Source organism: Sinocyclocheilus rhinocerous, unplaced genomic scaffold, assembly GCF_001515625.1.
Source record: "Sinocyclocheilus rhinocerous isolate Xijiao unplaced genomic scaffold, SAMN03320098_v1.1 scaffold1333, whole genome shotgun sequence".
NCBI classification, from domain to species: Eukaryota; Metazoa; Chordata; class Actinopteri; order Cypriniformes; family Cyprinidae; genus Sinocyclocheilus; species Sinocyclocheilus rhinocerous.
The window spans coordinates 369,419-388,948 of record NW_015625783.1 but is presented as its reverse complement, the minus strand read 5'-3'; the positions used below and the strand labels follow the sequence as shown (position 1 = coordinate 388,948).

The 19,530-nt window shown below is 38.7% G+C and overlaps 3 protein-coding genes across 4 annotated transcripts; 1 reads left to right on the top strand and 2 right to left on the bottom strand.

Annotated features, from left to right (window-relative positions):
- Window positions 1–7,212: 7,212 nt before the first annotated feature.
- Window positions 7,213–8,989, bottom strand: LOC107706481 (alpha-1,3/1,6-mannosyltransferase ALG2-like). The gene is made up of 2 exons (XM_016510204.1): window positions 8,964–8,989; window positions 7,213–8,634 (listed from the first exon to the last, which is right to left on the bottom strand). Exons 1-2 carry the CDS (start codon window positions 8,987–8,989, stop codon window positions 7,776–7,778), a joined length of 885 nt encoding a protein of 294 aa, XP_016365690.1. The 3' UTR covers window positions 7,213–7,775.
- On the bottom strand, window positions 8,716–14,312 carry LOC107706186 (alpha-1,3/1,6-mannosyltransferase ALG2-like). 2 transcript variants are annotated; one of them, XM_016509807.1, is made up of 4 exons: window positions 14,068–14,312; window positions 13,744–13,845; window positions 10,980–11,305; window positions 8,716–10,055 (listed from the first exon to the last, which is right to left on the bottom strand). In XM_016509807.1, exons 3-4 carry the CDS (start codon window positions 11,286–11,288, stop codon window positions 9,156–9,158), a joined length of 1,209 nt encoding a protein of 402 aa, XP_016365293.1. In that variant the 5' UTR covers window positions 11,289–11,305; window positions 13,744–13,845; window positions 14,068–14,312; the 3' UTR covers window positions 8,716–9,155. The 2 variants fall into 2 exon arrangements, with proteins under 2 accessions (XP_016365293.1, XP_016365284.1); XM_016509798.1 differs by lacking the exon at window positions 13,744–13,845.
- Window positions 14,313–14,433: 121 nt separating this feature from the next.
- LOC107706198 (protein transport protein Sec61 subunit beta-like) lies at window positions 14,434–17,913 on the top strand. Its single transcript, XM_016509820.1, has 4 exons — window positions 14,434–14,547; window positions 15,253–15,350; window positions 15,645–15,749; window positions 17,635–17,913. Exons 1-4 carry the CDS (start codon window positions 14,545–14,547, stop codon window positions 17,720–17,722), a joined length of 294 nt encoding a protein of 97 aa, XP_016365306.1. The 5' UTR covers window positions 14,434–14,544; the 3' UTR covers window positions 17,723–17,913.
- Window positions 17,914–19,530: the final 1,617 nt, after the last annotated feature.

Below are 19,530 nucleotides of genomic sequence, written 5' to 3'. Positions count from 1 at the left end.
TAGTTTAAAATAAATTATTTTTGGTTAATAATCAGCACAGGTTCATCAAATCTTTTCATGAAAACTGTGTGCTCTTAATTAGTCTCTTACTTTCAGAATACTGTATGTGTTTTCATCATGGGCTTGACAGCATCATTTCATCAAGCGCACACAATCACATTCACAATAGCTGTAAACTCTGTTTCCTCAGTGAGTCATTAAAATCTTATAACCTTCATCACTCTCATGGGAATCTGAGTGATAGCTGGCCATCCGCAACAACACAATTAACCATTAGAGATCAGTAATGAGCCAATTAGCAATTACACACTCTTTAAGAGTCATCAGTGTGTGCTTAATTCACACCTCTGGAACATGTTAAAGTTGTGTTTTTCATTCAGCTGGCCCATAGTTCCTCTTTCCCATTCTCCACGCAGTCAAAGGGACTTAGACAGCACTCCTTTGGCATTCTGTTACTTTCAACCATATATTCATAACCCTATCGAATATCAAAATGGGGAAAAAATTTTAAATACTGTGAATATTCAATAATGTAATTTGTAAGATCACTCTATCGCTTAGCCCATGTTCATCAAGTGTTATGCCAGTGTAATCCTTCGCTGCTTGAATAGTCCCCAATGACCTTATTATCCTGAATTATGCTTCCAATGAAACGCTTCTACACATTCACTAAACACACCCTCAGTTAACAACATCACCCTAAAGCTCTGGGGATGGCCAAGTCACCCTTTTACAAAGTGTTAGAGAAAGAAATCAACAAAGATGCATATGTACAGCTTGATGACTGCAAAAAATCATTTTCTTAACCAGATTTTTGTCTCGTTTTCTGAAATAAATAAATAAATAAATAATAATAATAATAACATGTAGAACAAAATGTACTTGAGAAGCTAAATTTCTTAACACTTCTTCAAAATTAATAGCAAAGTTTGGTTATTTATTTGACATTTTGTTCTTATTTTAAGCATTAAAACAAATAAAAAAACATTAAACATAAAAAAAAAAAAATGTTTTTTTAAATCTTTGCCAATGCTTTACTGGACATCATTTACCATTGGCAAATTATTTTCAATGGTTTTAAGCATAATTCTCAATGTATTTAGATACACACACATGGTTTACGGTGACTCTCCATAGGCGTAATGGTTTTTATACTGTACAAACTGTATTTTCTATGGCCCTACACCAACCCTACACCTAAACCTACCCCTCACAGGAAACATTGTGCATGTTTAGGTTAAAAAAAAAAAAAAAAAACCTTCTGAATGATTTTTAAGCCTTTTGAATGACGGGAACACTGACAGTGTCCTCATAAATCACCTTCACGTTGTAATACCTATGTCATACCCATGTCATTATACACACACACACACACACACATGTATGTATAACTACATTTCTAGAAAACAAGCCTAAATATGCTTCTCAGTTTATTTTAATATATATTTCATATATATATTACTGAAAAACACGACAAAAATAGCTACATCCATTCTCCAAAACCTCTGTGTCATGGGAGAGCCTAAAAATACAGACCAAGAAAATTATTTTGTTGTAGGCCTATAGATGTTATCTCTCTTGGAGTTACATATAAACAGATGCCCGATTACTAATACATCAGTGGTCCACAATGTCATTATCTCAACAACTGAGTTTCTCCCTCCCTACCCAACAGCTCAGCTCACCCTGTTGACTCTTAATTAAATCCTTGGCACGCATATTCCTTTACCTCTCCATTTGCGCGCGCACACACACACACACACACACACACACACTCGCACAATGAAGTGTTGTCTTACTCGCGAGCTGATAGCTTTTAAGGGTGGGTGCTTTTATTGAGGGACCGCGCTGTGGGTTTATCAGAGCAGTCTGTGAATAAATGGCTGACCCTCGTGCCCTCTCTCTTGGCCGTCTCTGTAATTCCGGCGCTTCCATTAGCTGCTGTATTGATAACGGTCATTAGCATATTTATGGTGATGGCGGGAACGTTATTGTTTGTGTTGGTTATTAATCTTCCCTCTGAGCAACTGCTCTGACAGCTCAATCTATTCTGCCATCGCGACACACACCCGCTCACACGCGCAGCGCTTTCAAGTTGAACGCCGCTTTTGTTTGAGGGTAAATAGGCGGTGTCGGGGGGCGCGCGGGAAGCAGGACGGGATGGGTGATTGACGCGACCCCTCCTCAGGTGAGCGCTGATCTCCAGCTGGGCCGAGAGCTCGCTGGCATCACTGTCACTCTGCCAACCGCTGCCAGCGTCACGCGATCGGTCCTCCTGATTACAACTGGATCTAAACGCACAAATTAAAATGCGTTTACTGTAATCACAGCCGCAATACAGCTAAACGCTTTCTAGAGTGGGACAGTTGAAGTCGATGGGCATGAGCAGTGCTTGGTTTGCTAAGTGTGTGTGTGGTTGACTCTGAGGGGAGTTGTTTTTGTGCCCGAGGAGCTGAGCATCTAATCGGGGGTCCCAGGTGACTGGTGAATATGCCCAGTGTCACTCTTTCTGTTTGAGTGACAGCTCGCTGATTAAGGGCCAACTGAGGGCTGGAAAGCAGCCAGGATCACTGAGGGCAATGAGCATCTCCACCACACGTTCTCTATATCAAACCACACACACACACACACACACACACACACCATCTCAATAAACACATGGCACTCCTACATCAGAGCAAAACACCTGGACAGGGAGGCAAAAACTGCAGGGGTTGGTTAAAGGTCTTGCGTTCTTGTTTGGGTCAACGTTTATAGTTCAAATGATATCCAATGTTTAACAAAGCCGTGTTTTCCTGAATAAAATTATCTCCTGTCATAGCACTAGATATGAAATATCAATAGTCTTTAATGGCATAGAAATAACATTTTCTAAGCTTCCTGCATGGGTCATGGGGTCAAACAAGATACATTTTCTGAAGGCTTGTTTTCAGAATTAGGTTTATTTTTTGTTATTTATTTGGCTTTTTTTTTCTTGATTTAGGCATTAAAACTAAAAAAAAAAGATAGTTGCTTAAAACAATAAAAAATTTATTAAAAATCAATTGAAAATTATTTAAAATTTGGCAAATTGTTTTTACTGTTTCTTTTTTTTATTTTTTTATCTCAGTACATTTAAAGATTGCATTTAATGACTTAATTCAAGATATATCATCTGGAAATAAAGTTGTAATAGGTTTCTTAAGGGTATTTTTCTTGTTTCAATAATATTTATTATAGATATTAAGTTTATTTCTTACCTAATTGGCAAAACAGTTTTCTGGCTTTAAGCATGAACGTAAGTTTTTAAAGCATTTTGCCAGTTCACATGGGTTAGGACAAAGAAACTTTCAATATATAATACAAATCTCTTAAAACAAGGAGGCCAAAACTGATGATATCCAAAGCTTCAATGGTCCACAAAGCCACTTTTATCTGAATAACATTGGTCCCTGATGTATTTGATATAACAGTCATACTCTCTAACACTAGTTATGAAATACCAATAGTCTTTAACTGCATGGAAATTACATTTTCTAAGCTTCCTGCATGGGGCCGTTGTCTATTATAAATTTGACATGTAACATTTCTTTATCTTTAGCGATAAATAATTGGTTTTATTGAGGCTATCATTTTGCTCATAACTTGCCACGAAGAGACGTTATTGATTGCTATTTTAAAAACGGAGCAAGATTTTTATTTGTTTTACACCACAGATGTAAATCAAAACCCACCCCTCACAGCACACCAATAATCCCCACCAGATATATGCTAATGTGCTGGAATATTTTATTGAAGCCGTAAAATCTGAAATCATAATTTGCAAGCGTTTCATATAAGAAAACTCTAAAAGACGGGCTATGAATACAAATGGTTGTAAACTAATATGTCATACAAAACAGTCAAGAGATATTCCTGTCTGTGTGTATGCATCAGGGGGGCAAGATATTATTCCCATTTCCTTTTTCGAACCATTCTACACCAAACAACTGCTGATTTACCATTGGTCAGCAAATACTCAACTGCAAAATTAGTGTCATGTGTCTCACGCAAATATCTGTCAATATAAATGAATGAAATCTGCATCTCTTTCTGCACCATTTCAGAGCCAGTTTGGAGAAAATGTATTGACAAGAGTTTAATTCATGTGCGACTGCAGCAAACAATATGAAGCACAATATGTCTCGCTCATTGTATTCTCAAGTGCAGGCTTGATGAGAACAATTAATTACAGGTCATGTCCATCACATCTGCACTACGAAAGCTAAAACTTTCCTCCATTCTCCTATTCAACAATCATATCCAAATATCTTTAGCTCTAACACAGTGAGAAGGTGTGAATTTTTTTTTTTTTAACAAAGCATTTTGCCAGTGCATAGGTAAAAACAAAAACAAACCTTCAATATATAATTCAGTTTTCTGAAAACAAGGAGGCAAAAACCGATAAAACCGACCAAAAGCCACTTTTACCTGAATAAAAATGATCCCTTCTATATTTGATGTAAGTCATATCCATAACACTAGTTATAAATTACCAGTAGTCTTTAATTGCACAGAAATCACATTTTCTAAGCTTCCTCCATGGGGCCGTTGTATATTATAAATTTGACACGTAATGTTTCTTTATCTTTGGTGATAAATAACTGGTTTTATTGAGGCTATCATTTTGATCATAACTTGCCACGGAGAGATGTTATTGATTGCTATTTTAAAAAACGGAGCAAGATTTTTATTTGTTTTATACCACAAATGTAAATCAAAGCCCACCCCTCACAGCACACCAATAATCCCCACCAGATATATGCTAATGTGCTGGAATATTTTATTGAAGCCGTAAAATCTGAAATCATAATTTGCAAGCGTTTCATATAAGAAAACTCTAAAAGACGGGCTATGAATACAAATGGTTGTAAACTAATATGTCATACAAAACAGTCAAGAGATATTCCTGTCTGTGTGTATGCATCAGGGGGGCAAGATATTATTCCCATTTCCTTTTTCGAACCATTCTACACCAAACAACTGCTGATTTACCATTGGTCAGCAAATACTCAACTGCAAAATTAGTGTCATGTGTCTCACGCAAATATCTGTCAATATAAATGAATGAAATCTGCATCTCTTTCTGCACCATTTCAGAGCCAGTTTGGAGAAAATGTATTGACAAGAGTTTAATTCATGTGCGACTGCAGCAAACAATATGAAGCACAATATGTCTCGCTCATTGTATTCTCAAGTGCAGGCTTGATGAGAACAATTAATTACAGGTCATGTCCATCACATCTGCACTACGAAAGCTAAAACTTTCCTCCATTCTCCTATTCAACAATCATATCCAAATATCTTTAGCTCTAACACAGTGAGAAGGTGTGAAGGTTGTGCATTCTGACCTTGTTATTGTGCCCACTTGATTTACATGTTCGCTGGCCCCATAACCCCTCTTTTTATGTATGATTAAAACCCAATCAGTGCACGGCTAAAAATAAGGTCCTCATCTTTAACGCATCGAGTGTTAATGAGGAAAAGCAACAAAAACTGCTCCCAAACTGCCAACAAAACGGATGTGACGCTAGCGAGGCAATACATCTGACCGTCTGCGATACAGAATTAAAGCCTATTTAAAACACCCCCCTACCCACCTTATTAATTTAGCATGCGAGCCCAAGTGCACTGAGGTTATCGCAGATATTGAGAGATTCATGTGTGGACGGGCCGTTTAAAGCTGTGGTTCTCAACTAGGGGGCCTCAAGATTTCATTGTATGCACAAAAACAGTTGAAACATTTTTCAAAATATCTTTGTGCGTTGTAGATGAAAGAAAGTCATGCCGGTTTAGAAATGACATGAGGTTGAGTAAACGATTACAGCAGATGGCGGGCCAGAACATAGTCAAAGGATAATTTAAGAAATGAATTGATAAAAAATGCAACTAGAATTGCCTGTGACAGACTGTTACAGTGTCTTTTGTAACTGGCAGTGAGCTGTTACTCTTGTGTTAAATCCTGTAGGAGGACAGTCATTAACAAAAAGCCACATTTGTGTGGTGGTGTCCGGCAGAGTATGTGAGCAGAGTGGAGCGTCAACAATTTCCCCTCCGCGCTCCGAGCATTTAATTATCACTCCGCTCCGGGTTCACCATTTCCCGCTCCATTCCTCGCAGAAAAAACCGCTCTGCGGCTAAAGTATTTCAGTATGTTTGAAATATCACAGTTCTGTTCATAACGTATATTAAAAAGTAAAATGAATAAAATAACAGCAGAGTTTCAAAGTGGCTTATTGGAACAATAGTGTTCAAACATTTTTCCTACGACAAGCTAATAACATGGTTAGTCAGCATTAGAAGGTAGGCTATAATTGCTGCTTTTTGCAGTGCGAATTTTGTTTGTAATGAAAATAACAGTACGTTTTCGTCAGTTATTTTACCTACGGATCGATGCATTTCTTACAGATTTCTGCTCATTCGAAATCGGATACAGATGAAGTAGGCCTAGCACTGTAAGATTACATTTGTTTGAATGTATTATTGAGAGAGCGGTTGCGTGTGAATAAGTGTTGTAGTACTTGTTTAAATCATGCTTTCAGCTGAAAATATTCAGTATCTAGAAGGAACAAACAAATTCCTTGAGAACTATAACTTCCCGCTCATGTCCATTGTCGTCATCATAGCCTCACATTCTTTCTGATTTGAGATCCTTCTCTATCAAGCTAGCTAAATATGTTTAACATGTGATTTCTTGCCAAATATGCAGTCATATTACGGGCTGTTGGCATGAATTGTACTCGTGATGGAGCGGTGGTGGAGCAAGTGAAAACCACGCTCCGACTTTTAAAAAATCCGCTCCTCGCTCCAGTCAAAATCACACCGCTCCACTCCGCGCTCCGCTCACATACTCCGATTGTGAGTAACTGTTGCTGTCATGACAGATCAATTTCAGAACCAGCCGCTATCAAAATAATCTGGCTGCGGGCGCGGGCCAGATATTATTGCTGGCGGGCCAGTTTTGGTTAGAATAGGACTCAGTAATTGGTTTATAACTGGTGTTTTGGGAAATTCCGCTCAAAGCCAAAGTATAAAACGGGTTGTCAAATGAAATTAAAATAGAAATGTTAACACAACAGTGATCTGTTCTTAATTCTGGAAATGTAAACAGGCCACTGTTCTATCAGGTCAGCCTATATCCAATATATCCAAAAATAAAAGCTCCAAGAGACAAAGACAAACAACACAGGCACGAAGCAGCATCTCATTTAATCAGGGCTTTGGTCTCGTATCAATAGCATGAGGAGATACACAGTCAGTAACAACCTCAAACCCAATACAGCATATGACCTTCAGTGTCCTAGGAAAACTTGTTTTCTTTTTCTACTCAAACAAACATCTTTAGTTTGAGACTTTAATAACTCTTAACACCCTCCATTGTCATCACTAAACAAAAGCAGAGACACTGGCAAACAGAGCAGGGCACAGAAAACTTCTCTATCGATTTCTGCCCGAGGAACTCTCTAATAGGCCTTTGGCATAAAAAAAAATATACACATATATGGTCCTCAGGCCTCGCCGTGACACGCTTGATCAATGTGGCTGGCGCGCAATAATTCATTAACCTCTCGGTCGGATGGGTGCTCCACATTCTTCAAGGCTTGCATTGAACTCTTAAGCCATGTTAACTCCCACTGCTCTTTTCTTTCATTAGAGATGACATACTTTCATTAGTCCCACCATGGCAACCGGACTGGCAGAATGCTTCCGATGTGTGCTGATCTGAAGCAGAATGGCCTTTATGATGTCATAATTGGTTATTGGGTAAGGTTGATGATGTGACTGTAGAGCTGCTCGGTGAAGGCCTGCAGCGAGAAGCGCTGCTGTACCCGCTCTCTTCCAGCCAGTCCCATACGCTGCTTGAGTTTAGGGTCCATAACAAACTTCTGCATGGCTTCGGAGAAGCACTCAGGGGTAGGTTTGCAAAGGAAGCCTGTTTCGCCATGGGCCACAGACTCTAGCGGTCCACCTGAGTTGACAGCAATAACTGGGCAATGTGAGTACATGGCCTCAATGGGTACGATGCCAAAATGTTCATTGCTTGGAGTGTACAGTACACAAGTGCTGCTGTGCAGCAAAGACAGTTTTTGTTTGTCTGAGAAGGAGCGCAGGAAGGTGACTTGGTCCTCCAGGCCTAGAGAGGACGCTAGTGAGCGCAACTCTTCGTAGTGCTCTACATTCTCAACCACGCGCTCGTCGTAACCCCCCGCCATCACGAGGTGCACGCGCTCCCATTCCCCTGCGGACAGACGCTCTTTCAGGGCCGCTAACGCTTGTAGCGCCAATGGCAGGTTCTTTTTGCGTTCATAGCGGTTGATTGACAGAAAGGTGAGGCTCCGCCCCTCAGGGAGCAGTCCGCTGAGGCCCTCTACTTCAACATCGAAAGCTGACGAGTTCAGAGAGGGATAAAGAACGTCGGTTTGAATCTCAGCCAGTTTGGGGAACGTCTGTTTGAAGACTCCTGCAGTGAACTGGCTGTTGACCAAAATGCGGTCGGCCATGCCTGTGGTCAGTTCCTCGAACCAGTCGATGGGGCCTCGATATATGCGCTTCAGAGTCGAGTGACGCTGAGTCAGTAGTTGGTCAGGAAAATGACAGTAGAATAGGACTTTCTTTCTGTAGCATGAGGAGATACACAGTCAGTAACAACCTCAAACCCAATACAGCATATGACCTTCAGTGTCCTAGGAAAACTTGTTTTCTTTTTCTACTCAAACAAACATCTTTAGTTTGAGACTTTAATAACTCTTAACACCCTCCATTGTCATCACTAAACAAAAGCAGAGACACTGGTGAACAGAGCAGGGCATAGAAAACTTCTCTATCGATTTCTGCCTGAGAAACTCTCTAATAGGCCTTTGGCATAAAAAATACACACATATAAGGACTCAGGCCATGCCGTGATACGCTTGATCAATGTGGCTGGTGTACGATCATTCATTAACCTCTCGGTCAGACGAGTGCTCCACATTCTTCAAGGCTTGTATTGAACTTTTAAGCCATGTTAACTCCCACTGCTCTTTTCTTTCATTAGAGATGACATACTTTCATTAGTCCCACCATGGCAACCGGACTGGCAGAATGCTTCCGATGTGTGCTGATCTGAAGCAGAATGGCCTTTATGATGTCATAATTGGTTATTGGGTAAGGTTGATGATGTGACTGTAGAGCTGCTCGGTGAAGGCCTGCAGCGAGAAGCGCTGCTGTACCCGCTCTCTTCCAGCCAGTCCCATACGCTGCTTGAGTTTAGGGTCCATAACAAACTTCTGCATGGCTTCGGAGAAGCACTCAGGGGTAGGTTTGCAAAGGAAGCCTGTTTCGCCATGGGCCACAGACTCTAGCGGTCCACCTGAGTTGACAGCAATAACTGGGCAATGTGAGTACATGGCCTCAATGGGTACGATGCCAAAATGTTCATTGCTTGGAGTGTACAGTACACAAGTGCTGCTGTGCAGCAAAGACAGTTTTTGTTTGTCTGAGAAGGAGCGCAGGAAGGTGACTTGGTCCTCCAGGCCTAGAGAGGACGCTAGTGAGCGCAACTCTTCGTAGTGCTCTACATTCTCAACCACGCGCTCGTCGTAACCCCCCGCCATCACGAGGTGCACGCGCTCCCATTCCCCTGCGGACAGACGCTCTTTCAGGGCCGCTAACGCTTGTAGCGCCAATGGCAGGTTCTTTTTGCGTTCATAGCGGTTGATTGACAGAAAGGTGAGGCTCCGCCCCTCAGGGAGCAGTCCGCTGAGGCCCTCTACTTCAACATCGAAAGCTGACGAGTTCAGAGAGGGATAAAGAACGTCGGTTTGAATCTCAGCCAGTTTGGGGAACGTCTGTTTGAAGACTCCTGCAGTGAACTGGCTGTTGACCAAAATGCGGTCGGCCATGCCTGTGGTCAGTTCCTCGAACCAGTCGATGGGGCCTCGATATATGCGCTTCAGAGTCGAGTGACGCTGAGTCAGTAGTTGGTCAGGAAAATGACAGTAGAATAGGACTTTCTTTCTGTGGCGTGCCAAACGCAAAAAGGGAATACATGCTGAAACCTGAAAGAAGGGGGAGATGAGCAAACAAAATGAACCCTTGTGGTTGTGAGGAGAACGATTCTCTTGATTCTGACTGGTCAATCACAGCATTGTGCGGTCTAATAAACTGTTGTTTTGACCAATGTCTATGGCATCTTTTATAGTCTGGTCATATATTATATCTCTTGATGGCTTTTCTGTAGCTCAAACTGTACAGCATGGTGCTAGCAACACCAAGGTTATGGTTTTGATTGACAGGGAATGCATAAATTGAAAAATATTAACACTCGCAATTCAGCGTTGCTTTGGATAAAAGCATCTACCAAATGCATAAATGTAAATTTAAAATGCATTACTTATCTCGTTCTTCTCACATAATAAAATCATTTCAAGTTTGTAAACCTATTCAGTTCATCAAAATAATGATTCTTTCATACATCGGAGATCGATCGCTACAATGCTTCAGAGAAGGTCTAGATATCTTCTAGACCTTCTCTGAAGCATTGTAGCGATCTCCTTCAGTTCAAATTAACAATGAACATTAGTGGAGCAAAATTTTGATAATATGCTTGCCAATGATTCTCAGTGCTTTATTAAAGTCCACCACTGGAAAAAGAGAAGTGTTGTTAGGCTGAAATAAAATAAAATATTGGATGAAATGTTGCTGTGGCAACTACCTGAAATAAAGAAGTTTAAGTACCAAAAATTACTAAAACATTAAAAAAAAATTACTAAATAAAAATAAATTAAAGCTAAATAGAAATATGAAAAACAAATAAAAAGACAAAAGCATGTAAAAAAAAAAAAACCTACATTTAAAAATTTAAATTAAATTTTATACTGAAAATATAAAAATAATAGATAATACAAAATATGAATAAATACTTTAATACCAAAAAATAACCCTGATAATTAGTAGCTAGTGCTAGTAGCATTAGTAGTTACCTGATCACAGAAGACAACATCGAACTCCTCCCCACTAAAGAGCACAAGATAGAGAGTTACATAGATCATGCGCAGATATGCACAGAGAGCGTGGAAATAACCGAACACGCTGGTGGGCAGCCAGTCGCCCACACACACCACAGGCAGGTCAGGTGAGAGCGTCTCAGAAAAGCAGTGCTGGGGATCATAGTGTGCCGTCCAGATCTGAACGCTGCATCCACGAGAGCACAGAGCTACAGCTGCATCCACCACCAGACGCTCAGCTCCACCAATACCCAGATCAGGGTGCAGGAACACCACCCGAACCATCCTGTCCCGACCAGAACCTGTAGAGTCAAAAGCAGGTCAATTGAACATTACACCTTATTTTTAAACTCAAGACAAAGCAACTAGACTTTCCAGTTGCTGCTGTATAGAAATCCTAGTAATCTGTCACACACATACTTGTGTTTACTTAGCTATCTAGATGAAGACACTTCTTAGACATCTATTGTTTTTTTATACCACTGGTTATAAATAAGCTCCTAACAGAGAACTTTATGATTTTTTACAATTACATAAAATTAATCAAGTATTTCATGCCACTGTGTTGTTACAACAGGCCAGCGTGCACACGTCTCTGTTCATGTCACTGGGTCACAATCTATCATAAGCTCTATTACATTCATACATACATATGTGACCCTGGACCACAAAACCAGTCATAAGGGTCAATTTTTTTAAATTTTTGAATAAATAAGCTTTCCATTGATGTATGGTTTGTTATGATAGGACAATATTTGACCGAGATACGACTATTTGAAAATCTGGAATCTGAGGGTGCAAAAAAATCTAAATATTTTAATATATAAAGAAAATCAACTTTAAAGTTGTCCAAATGAAGTTCTTAGCAATGCATATTACTAATCAAAAATTAAGTTTTGATATATTTACAGTAGGAAATGTACAAAATATCTTCATGGAACATGATCTTTACATAATATCCTAATGATTTTTGGCATAAAAGAAAAATCTATAATTTTGACCCATACAATGTATTGTACAAATATACAAATATAATACATTTTGTGGTCCAGGGTCACATTTGTGTTTATTATAGCATTAAATTAGCTATATTATCTAAATACTATGCATACTGAAGCCATCTGAGGCTAAATATGAACAGTCCCTTGTCATTTGAGGTGTAACATTGAAATTGCATAATTAAAATGTTGGGAATGCATATGAAACGGTCTGTAAATTATTTATTTGCCAAACAACTGCAATTTTCTGCAAATCTGAGACAGTTCCAGAGGGATTCAGATGAGTGGATCCACATCAGCTTTGGCGTCTGCGCTCTCTTGCTATGAATTGTCATTATTGTTCTGTGTTCTCATTGGTTTGTTGGCATGTTGGTGATTTCACGTGCATTTAGGAAATCAGTCTGCAAATTACTCGCCCAAGCGCGAAAATGTGAAACATTTTAACTGTATATTGTCATGTTTCCTCAACCAAAGAATTTCGAAACTTCACTGAAAACTCTTTTTAAAAGTATGACATCACATTACTATTTATTCCCTACCACTCCCTACCATTTAACCTAACCAGTATATACATCCTACACTGACACCTAACTGTAAGGTTTTACCAGATGGTCTTAGTATAATTATCTTTAATTATCTTTAATATTATCTTTAATATGAGGATATATTTACTTATCAAGTAAACTTTAAAAAATGTAAAAGTTCAACCATCGCTTTCAGAGAAATGTATCAAAATTTAGTGAGATTGCTGCTTTAATAAAGCAAAAACACCTGCCAGTGGTTTATAAAAATTACAATAGAGGATATTATTAGTATTATTATTATTATTAATAATAGAAAAATAATCTGGCATGTTTTAGTCCAGATTAAAATCCAAAAATGTACAAGGGTAAACAAAAGTATTTGGTGTTGTTTGATAAACGCCGAAGTGAATACAATACTGAATATCTGTTTGAAAACATTTAAATACTGTTGTGACTTCCTTTCTTGTCCATCAATGTCAGAAATGTCAGAAAAAGAAAGTTTGTGTACAGCAGTAACCATGGTTACCACAGTATTCCTTCTGTCCCATAAGCGCCACCTACTGTCAGAGAGTGAACTTGCATTTCTATTCAGCCCTGATTTTGCTCAGACCCACAGCAAACATGCAGTGTTGTAAAATGTAACTGGTCAGTGGAAGTTAAGTTAATGTGCTTACTAAAAATCCAAACAATTCAGATAATAAGGTATCTAGATTTATTAACCTATCTTGAAGTGCCCACGATAACACAGTGCACCGCTGTTTCATTGACACAGCGTCTTCAAAGCACTCGTGAATTCAGAATTAAACCAATAACATCTTTTCCTCTTCTATGTCTATGAAACGTAAGTCAATAAAGAATTTTAAACCATGGCATTTAAAGTTTTGAACTAAAAAAATAATTGCAACCATATAGCCTTTGAATGAATGAAAATGCATATTTTTCAATTAAAGAAAACTTATAGAGAGTGTGGGCTGCTTCTGGTGCTTGGATTTGTAATTTGAGAATTTGTTATTGATATGGTCTGGTGAAAATAATAATATGGGCTGCGAGAAAATTATAAATAAAAAGAGCGGGGTTGCTATGAGTGCAGGCAGTCTAGGGACAGCATCACTGATCTATATATAATATCTATTATAGATCAGTGGACAGCATCCATATTTCAACCCCAGTGGCATGACAACACCGCGGCCCTCGCGGCCAAAAAACAGACCGGCCCACCTGGAATCCTCCCGGTGCTCCCGATTAGCCAATCCGGGCCTGGTCCTGCAACATTAAATGTCTGCAGGTATCTATAAACACGCGGGGCACCTCAGCTCAGAGCTGAAAAAAAAACATCAATATTCATTCTCAATGTCATATATTTAGTAAAATATCAATCTAGACTCAGTAACTGTGTTACCCTGCTACATATTAAGTAGTAACACTGTAACATCATATATAATGTCATATTTTGTTTACACAAACTCAAATTGTGCTTACAGTGTTAGTTAACAACCAGACAATATGTTTTTTTTTTTTAAATCGTGAGGAGAACACACTCACCTGTACTCTTACGATTACTGACACTCAGCTGGCTCACAGCTCGCGATTTCGTGAAACCGGCTCCCTGATTGAGCCAAAATGTCTGCCCTACTCTGTACACATCATCCATCGCACATGACACGTCACTGCACTCCATTGAACTGCCTTTGAGTTTCCCAAATGAAATTCTGAAGCTAAGCTACTTTTACTGAAATTATTCGTTTTTATTATTACCTGTTTTGAGGTTGTATGTCAAATCTAGGTTCAGAAACCATCCTAAAGGTGTTAAAAAGTAACGCGTAGGATCACAGTTCCAGTCAGGCACTCAGCTTGCTCCTACGTGGGTCCTTTCTGTAGCTGTCGTGGCCTTCTCAGTGAAACGTCATCAATAGGCTTTCTCTTGTAGTGGTCTGGATCGGCTGGAGTTCAGTTACAGAGGCAGTCATCTAGATTCATTCTTTTCCCCGCAGACTCCTGAAACATATACTATTGAACAAAATGGTAAGTTTCTCAATGCAGTTTTTCGTGGTTGGGGAGCTTTATAGTAAGTATTTTGCGCGTATTTACAGTTATATCTGGATTGCTATGTGGTAGCCAGTCATGCTCGGTAGTAACGTAACGTTACCGTTATTGGAATACGTTAGTTAACTTAGTTCTGCCATTTACTTGCTTAGCAGCTACTTAGATTTGAGTTTCAACTCCTGGAATTGCTGTTTTGAATAGTATTTAGTTATATGCTAGTAGATGTATAAAGTTTGTAGGGTTCATTCGCTCACTAGCTGCAATCACCGCAGTTGTATGGGAGACGTGGCTCTTTTAAGTTAGACCCCCACACCAGCTCTACAGTCTAAATCTGACTCGCTGTCTTAGTCTGAATACTACCTTATAATATATAGCCTATGTGCCATTATTTGACTGTTATATAGGTTTGAACATCTATTGATCTATATCTTTTCTAGAGGCTTTTAATGAGAATGTATTGTGCTTGCATTCGAGTTATTTATAGATACTTAATATATGGTAACGTTATATTGGTGGAACATATTAGCTAAGGTGTTTGCTATAACATTATTAACTTATTGTTCTTCTTGTAGTATGTTATATCTTAGAGATGGACGTACAATTTTTTTTGTTGATGCAGAAAAACTATTAGATCAATTACTGTGCACTTGGTTTACTACGCCCTCTATTCGTCCCTCTATTCAGCCTGGACCCGCAGCTAGTGCGACAAATGTTGGTGCCTCCAGCCGTTCCCCCAGTAAGACAGTGGCCCCCCGCACCGCCGGCACCTCAGCCCGACAGAGGTAAGGAAGGACCTCGCAAGAGTTTTGTTTGGGCCTTAATACACCATCAAGCTGGATCAAAGAGCTTTCTTTGTGTTTCTGTGATTTGATCAGCAGGCCTGAAAGATATTGTTCATTTAGATAAGTCAGAAGTTGACTGATGAGGCACTAATCAGTGTTTTGTCCTGCAAATTTGACGTCATCAGGGTTTGATTTCATTGATTTAGCTGTGCTGATAGTGAGTGTTTGGTAATATCTGACATTTTGATTTGTCCTGTATATTTAAGCAGATATATTTTTTGTTGATTTGCTCAGGAAAGCCCCTAGCAGCGGTGCACGCAGCGGAGGCCGATCCACAGCATCCGCTGGCACAGGAGGGATGTGGCGCTTTTACACTGAGGACTCACCAGGACTTAAAGTGTGAGTATTCATATTCACACACAATACAGAATGGTTTAAAATGCTTTTCACTCAGAGATAGAACAAAATATTCTAAAAATCTAAGAAAAATTGTTACACTACTGTCTTACTGTTTTTTTGTTTTTGTTTGTTTTTTTGAAAGAAATACTTTTATTTACCAAGGATGCATTTCATTTATAAAAAGTGACTTCTGAACTTGAAATCCTGAAAAAAATGTATCTTGTTTCCACAAAAATATTAAGCAACACCAAATCAGTGTATTTCAGTTATTCTGAAAAATCATTCACCTTTGCCATCAGAGGAATAAATTGCATTCTAAAATTTTACAGTAGAAAGTTATTTTTAATCTAATAATTAAATGGAACTGTATTAAGTTATTTTACTTGGAATAATATTTCACAATATTATTATTTTTAAATGCAGCCTTGGTGAGCATAAGACATTTTTTTTTTTTAATATTTAAAAAAAAATCTTACCAACCCCAAACTTTTGAATAGTAGTTTATGTACTTGAATAAGATTATAATTTTTTATTAAATGTATTCGTTTAGCAGAGGTTTTCCTAAAAAAAATTACTGCTGAGGCACCATTATTGTTCAGTTATTCATTTGCATGTATTTGAAAATAGACTGCAGAAATAAATAATAAAAAAATTCAGGTACAGTCAGCCAATTTAGATTAAGTCATATCTTTAGATGTTGGTCAGTTTTCTTTTTCAGATTTTTTATTCAGTGCTTTTTTTTGTAATAAAATCATATTTTGATGTGTAATGCTCTAATATACAGTCTTTATTTTTCCTTTTTATTGCTAGTCATTGTTTTTTTTTTTTAAACAAAAGGCTGTGTGTGGGAAAAAAATCTACTCGCTATGAAATCATGTCAGACATTTTTATTGCATTTTATTGCTTAATTTAAGGACAAAATAAGCAAAGGTTATAATTTGAGATACTTAATGTGCAAAGAACCAACACAGATGCTCATTTTTAATTCATCCCCTCAGCTCAACAGGAAGTGACACGAAAGGGAGGAGCAGAGGGTTCTGAGAGGTTTAGCATTTATAAGGATAAACATGAAATTTTAACGACAGGAAATTGGCCTCATGGGCTCAACCTCCGTCTTTATTTGATGTCTCCCCTGCCGTTTCCCCTCCTACAGCTGTGTACATTTGTGTGCTGTAATTAATGCCATTCTCTCACTGCAACCAACTTCTATAATAGTGTCTTCCTTTTTTTTGTTTTTAAAGCGCTGTTCTAGATCGGTAATGTTACATCTGTTCATTCCATACGTACAAATAAGCCGAGCATGTCAGAATGGATTTGAGGGAGTCTACAGTGGCCGTATTTACAGTCAAGAGTCTCTTAGAGTAGGAAAATCTGTGTGGAGTTGTGTGTGAAGTATTTTTCACTTTTTAGGTTTTGTGTGTGTGTCTGTGTTTTGAGCTTAATTAAAGTTCCCTCAGAAAAGGTCACATCAATTAAAACCTGAGGGGTGGGCCTTCAGTCGGCATGGTTACGCAGCTGCCTAGCGACCCAAGGGATGGTCAGTTCCTGCTTTAATAAAGCCCCACATTTTCCGACTAGCTCGTTAACAGTATCCGACTCGCCAGCGTTTAGAATCCTAATTAACTCGTCTTCTATCACATGATCAAGACGAGCAGTCCCGATTGGCCCACTGGGAGGAAATTTGTGCTGAACTGTTTTTTTTTTAATCCCCCTCATATTGAAAATGAAATTTGAGAAATAGTTACTGAATTTAGTCGGTCTGTCCTCCACTAGGGATCCCTCTGTCCTACTGTTTTTGTTTTTTAATGTTCATAATGGCATTTTTAATGTTCATAATAATGATTTGGCAGTAATTGCATCTATTCCTGGTTCTCTCTTGTTACAGTGGTCCGGTTCCAGTTTTGGTGATGAGTCTGCTCTTTATCGCATCTGTATTCATGCTGCACATCTGGGGCAAATACACCCGCACCTAAACCTGCATGACCTCTGGACTCCGACCCTGAAGCCTGTCACTGAATCTTAAGCCATTGGACTTGGACCAAACTCTGACCATCAACACCCCAATCCCTTTTTTCTTTATTAAAACCTCCATTTCAAGTTTTTTGTTTTTTTTACCCCCATACAAGTTTACGCAGCCACTACAACCATTTGGTAATTTAAAAACCATCAGTTTTTGCTTGTTTTGTTTTTTTCCCCCACTCACCAGATCAGGACATCTCTTTTTGTTTTTTAAAAACTTGTGTACAAACTAATATGTAAACTGTACAATAAAATGCTGTAAAACATCACCATTGTTTTTCTTTCATCTACGGTGGGGGAAAAAAAATGGGAGGGTGTGATTTGTGTCACAGGGCATAATTTGCATATCTTCAGTTTGTGGCATAAGAAGGGGTTGTATGCAAATGTGCATTCCAGACGTGCTGTTAGTGCACAAACCAGATCAGCTACACCCGTCTCTGAACGTGATGTAATATTTGCTATTACCCCTATTTCACTGAGCCTGCAGCCATGTCCCATCAACACACCTGTGCACACCCTAAATCTTTCTCTGCAACACAATTGTATACAAAAGGAATTTTAAAAACAGAATTTCAATCAGAGCTATTAATTAATAATTTAAAACCGCACAATAGGTGGTTTTGCTTTAAATTGCCTGTAAATGTCTCATTATATATTATGTGGCTCTTTCTTTTCGGTCTTATAAAATTACTGTTTTTTCAGTATTCCAGAAACCAGAAAATCGGTAACTGCAAGCAAGAAACAGAGTTTCGCTATTGAGCGTCTTATATGACTTTGGGCATGTTTAACTTGCAGTCTGTAATGCAGGGGGATTGAGTTTGATACAAGCTTAAAGTTTGTTGAACATAAATATGGAGATGTGGTTGATGCTAGAAGAACTGTTCGAATAAAAGGCAAATGGCAATGAAAATGTCTGTAGTGATTGGCAGAATCGTAATATGCATGCTAAATGATTTCAGGAGGGAGGTACTCGTTTATCTTTTGACTGAAAAACACGTGTACAGTAACCTCAGCTACAGTTGAACAGAAATCAGACTTGATTGAAAAAAGGATGTGGATTCTTACACTTGCAACACTTAGCAAACTTACATAAAATGACCTATTTTTGTATATCTCATCACCTACAGGACATATAACCTGCTGCACACAGTTTGGTCATGTTCAAAATCAAACCAGGCCAGCTAATTTCGTCATTTACCTCAGTGCATGTCATATACATTTTGCTAAAGACATAGATCACCCAAAAAGTAATACCCTTCAAAATTTATATTGTGGGTTGTACTAAATTGTTTTTGCTGATAATATCCACAAACACACTTAAAACTGAAGGCGCAGCTGGGATTTAATTGTTGGCGCGTATTCATAAAACCGAACGTCAATGATGTAGTAGATGAGACTGTAGGAGGCGCTGTGACCCACTCTTAGTTAAACAGCCTCTCAGTGTGTGTGTGTGTGTGTGTGTTTGATTCCGAGTCTGTGTTTTTCATTATTCATGTCCTAACTGAGAGTAAGGTTTCCCTCTGGTTCACTCTAATCCCAACAGCTAACAACGCAGTCAGAATTATTCAGTATCATCTTAAAAATGGATCCATATGGGCAAGGACTGGTGCATTTGAGTGTATGTGAGAGATTTCATGAAGTGTGTTTTAATTGTTGTCCACAGGGCTCTATGTGCTTTTTAGGCCGAAATCCAGTGTTTATGACTTATGCATTAACATACAATAATTTCAGATTATTTGACTCGGATACAAAAAAGTGTGAT

Coding starts and splice junctions, on each gene's coding strand:
- LOC107706481 (XM_016510204.1), bottom strand. CDS start 8,989: ATGTGGAGCACTCGTCTGACCGAGAG. Junction 8,635..8,963: donor AGCACTCGTCTGACCGAGAG/GTTAATGAATGA, acceptor CTCATGCTACAG/AAAGAAAGTCCTATTCTACT.
- LOC107706186 (XM_016509798.1), bottom strand. CDS start 14,203: ATGGAGTGCAGTGACGTGTCATGTGCGATGGATGATGTGTACAGAGTA. Junction 11,306..14,067: donor CAGTAATCGTAAGAGTACAG/GTGAGTGTGTTC, acceptor TTGACTCTACAG/GTTCTGGTCGGGACAGGATG. Junction 10,056..10,979: donor ATGTTGTCTTCTGTGATCAG/GTAACTACTAAT, acceptor CCCTTCTTTCAG/GTTTCAGCATGTATTCCCTT.
- LOC107706198 (XM_016509820.1), top strand. Junction 15,351..15,644: donor GGCACCTCAGCCCGACAGAG/GTAAGGAAGGAC, acceptor TGATTTGCTCAG/GAAAGCCCCTAGCAGCGGTG. Junction 15,750..17,634: donor GACTCACCAGGACTTAAAGT/GTGAGTATTCAT, acceptor CTCTTGTTACAG/TGGTCCGGTTCCAGTTTTGG.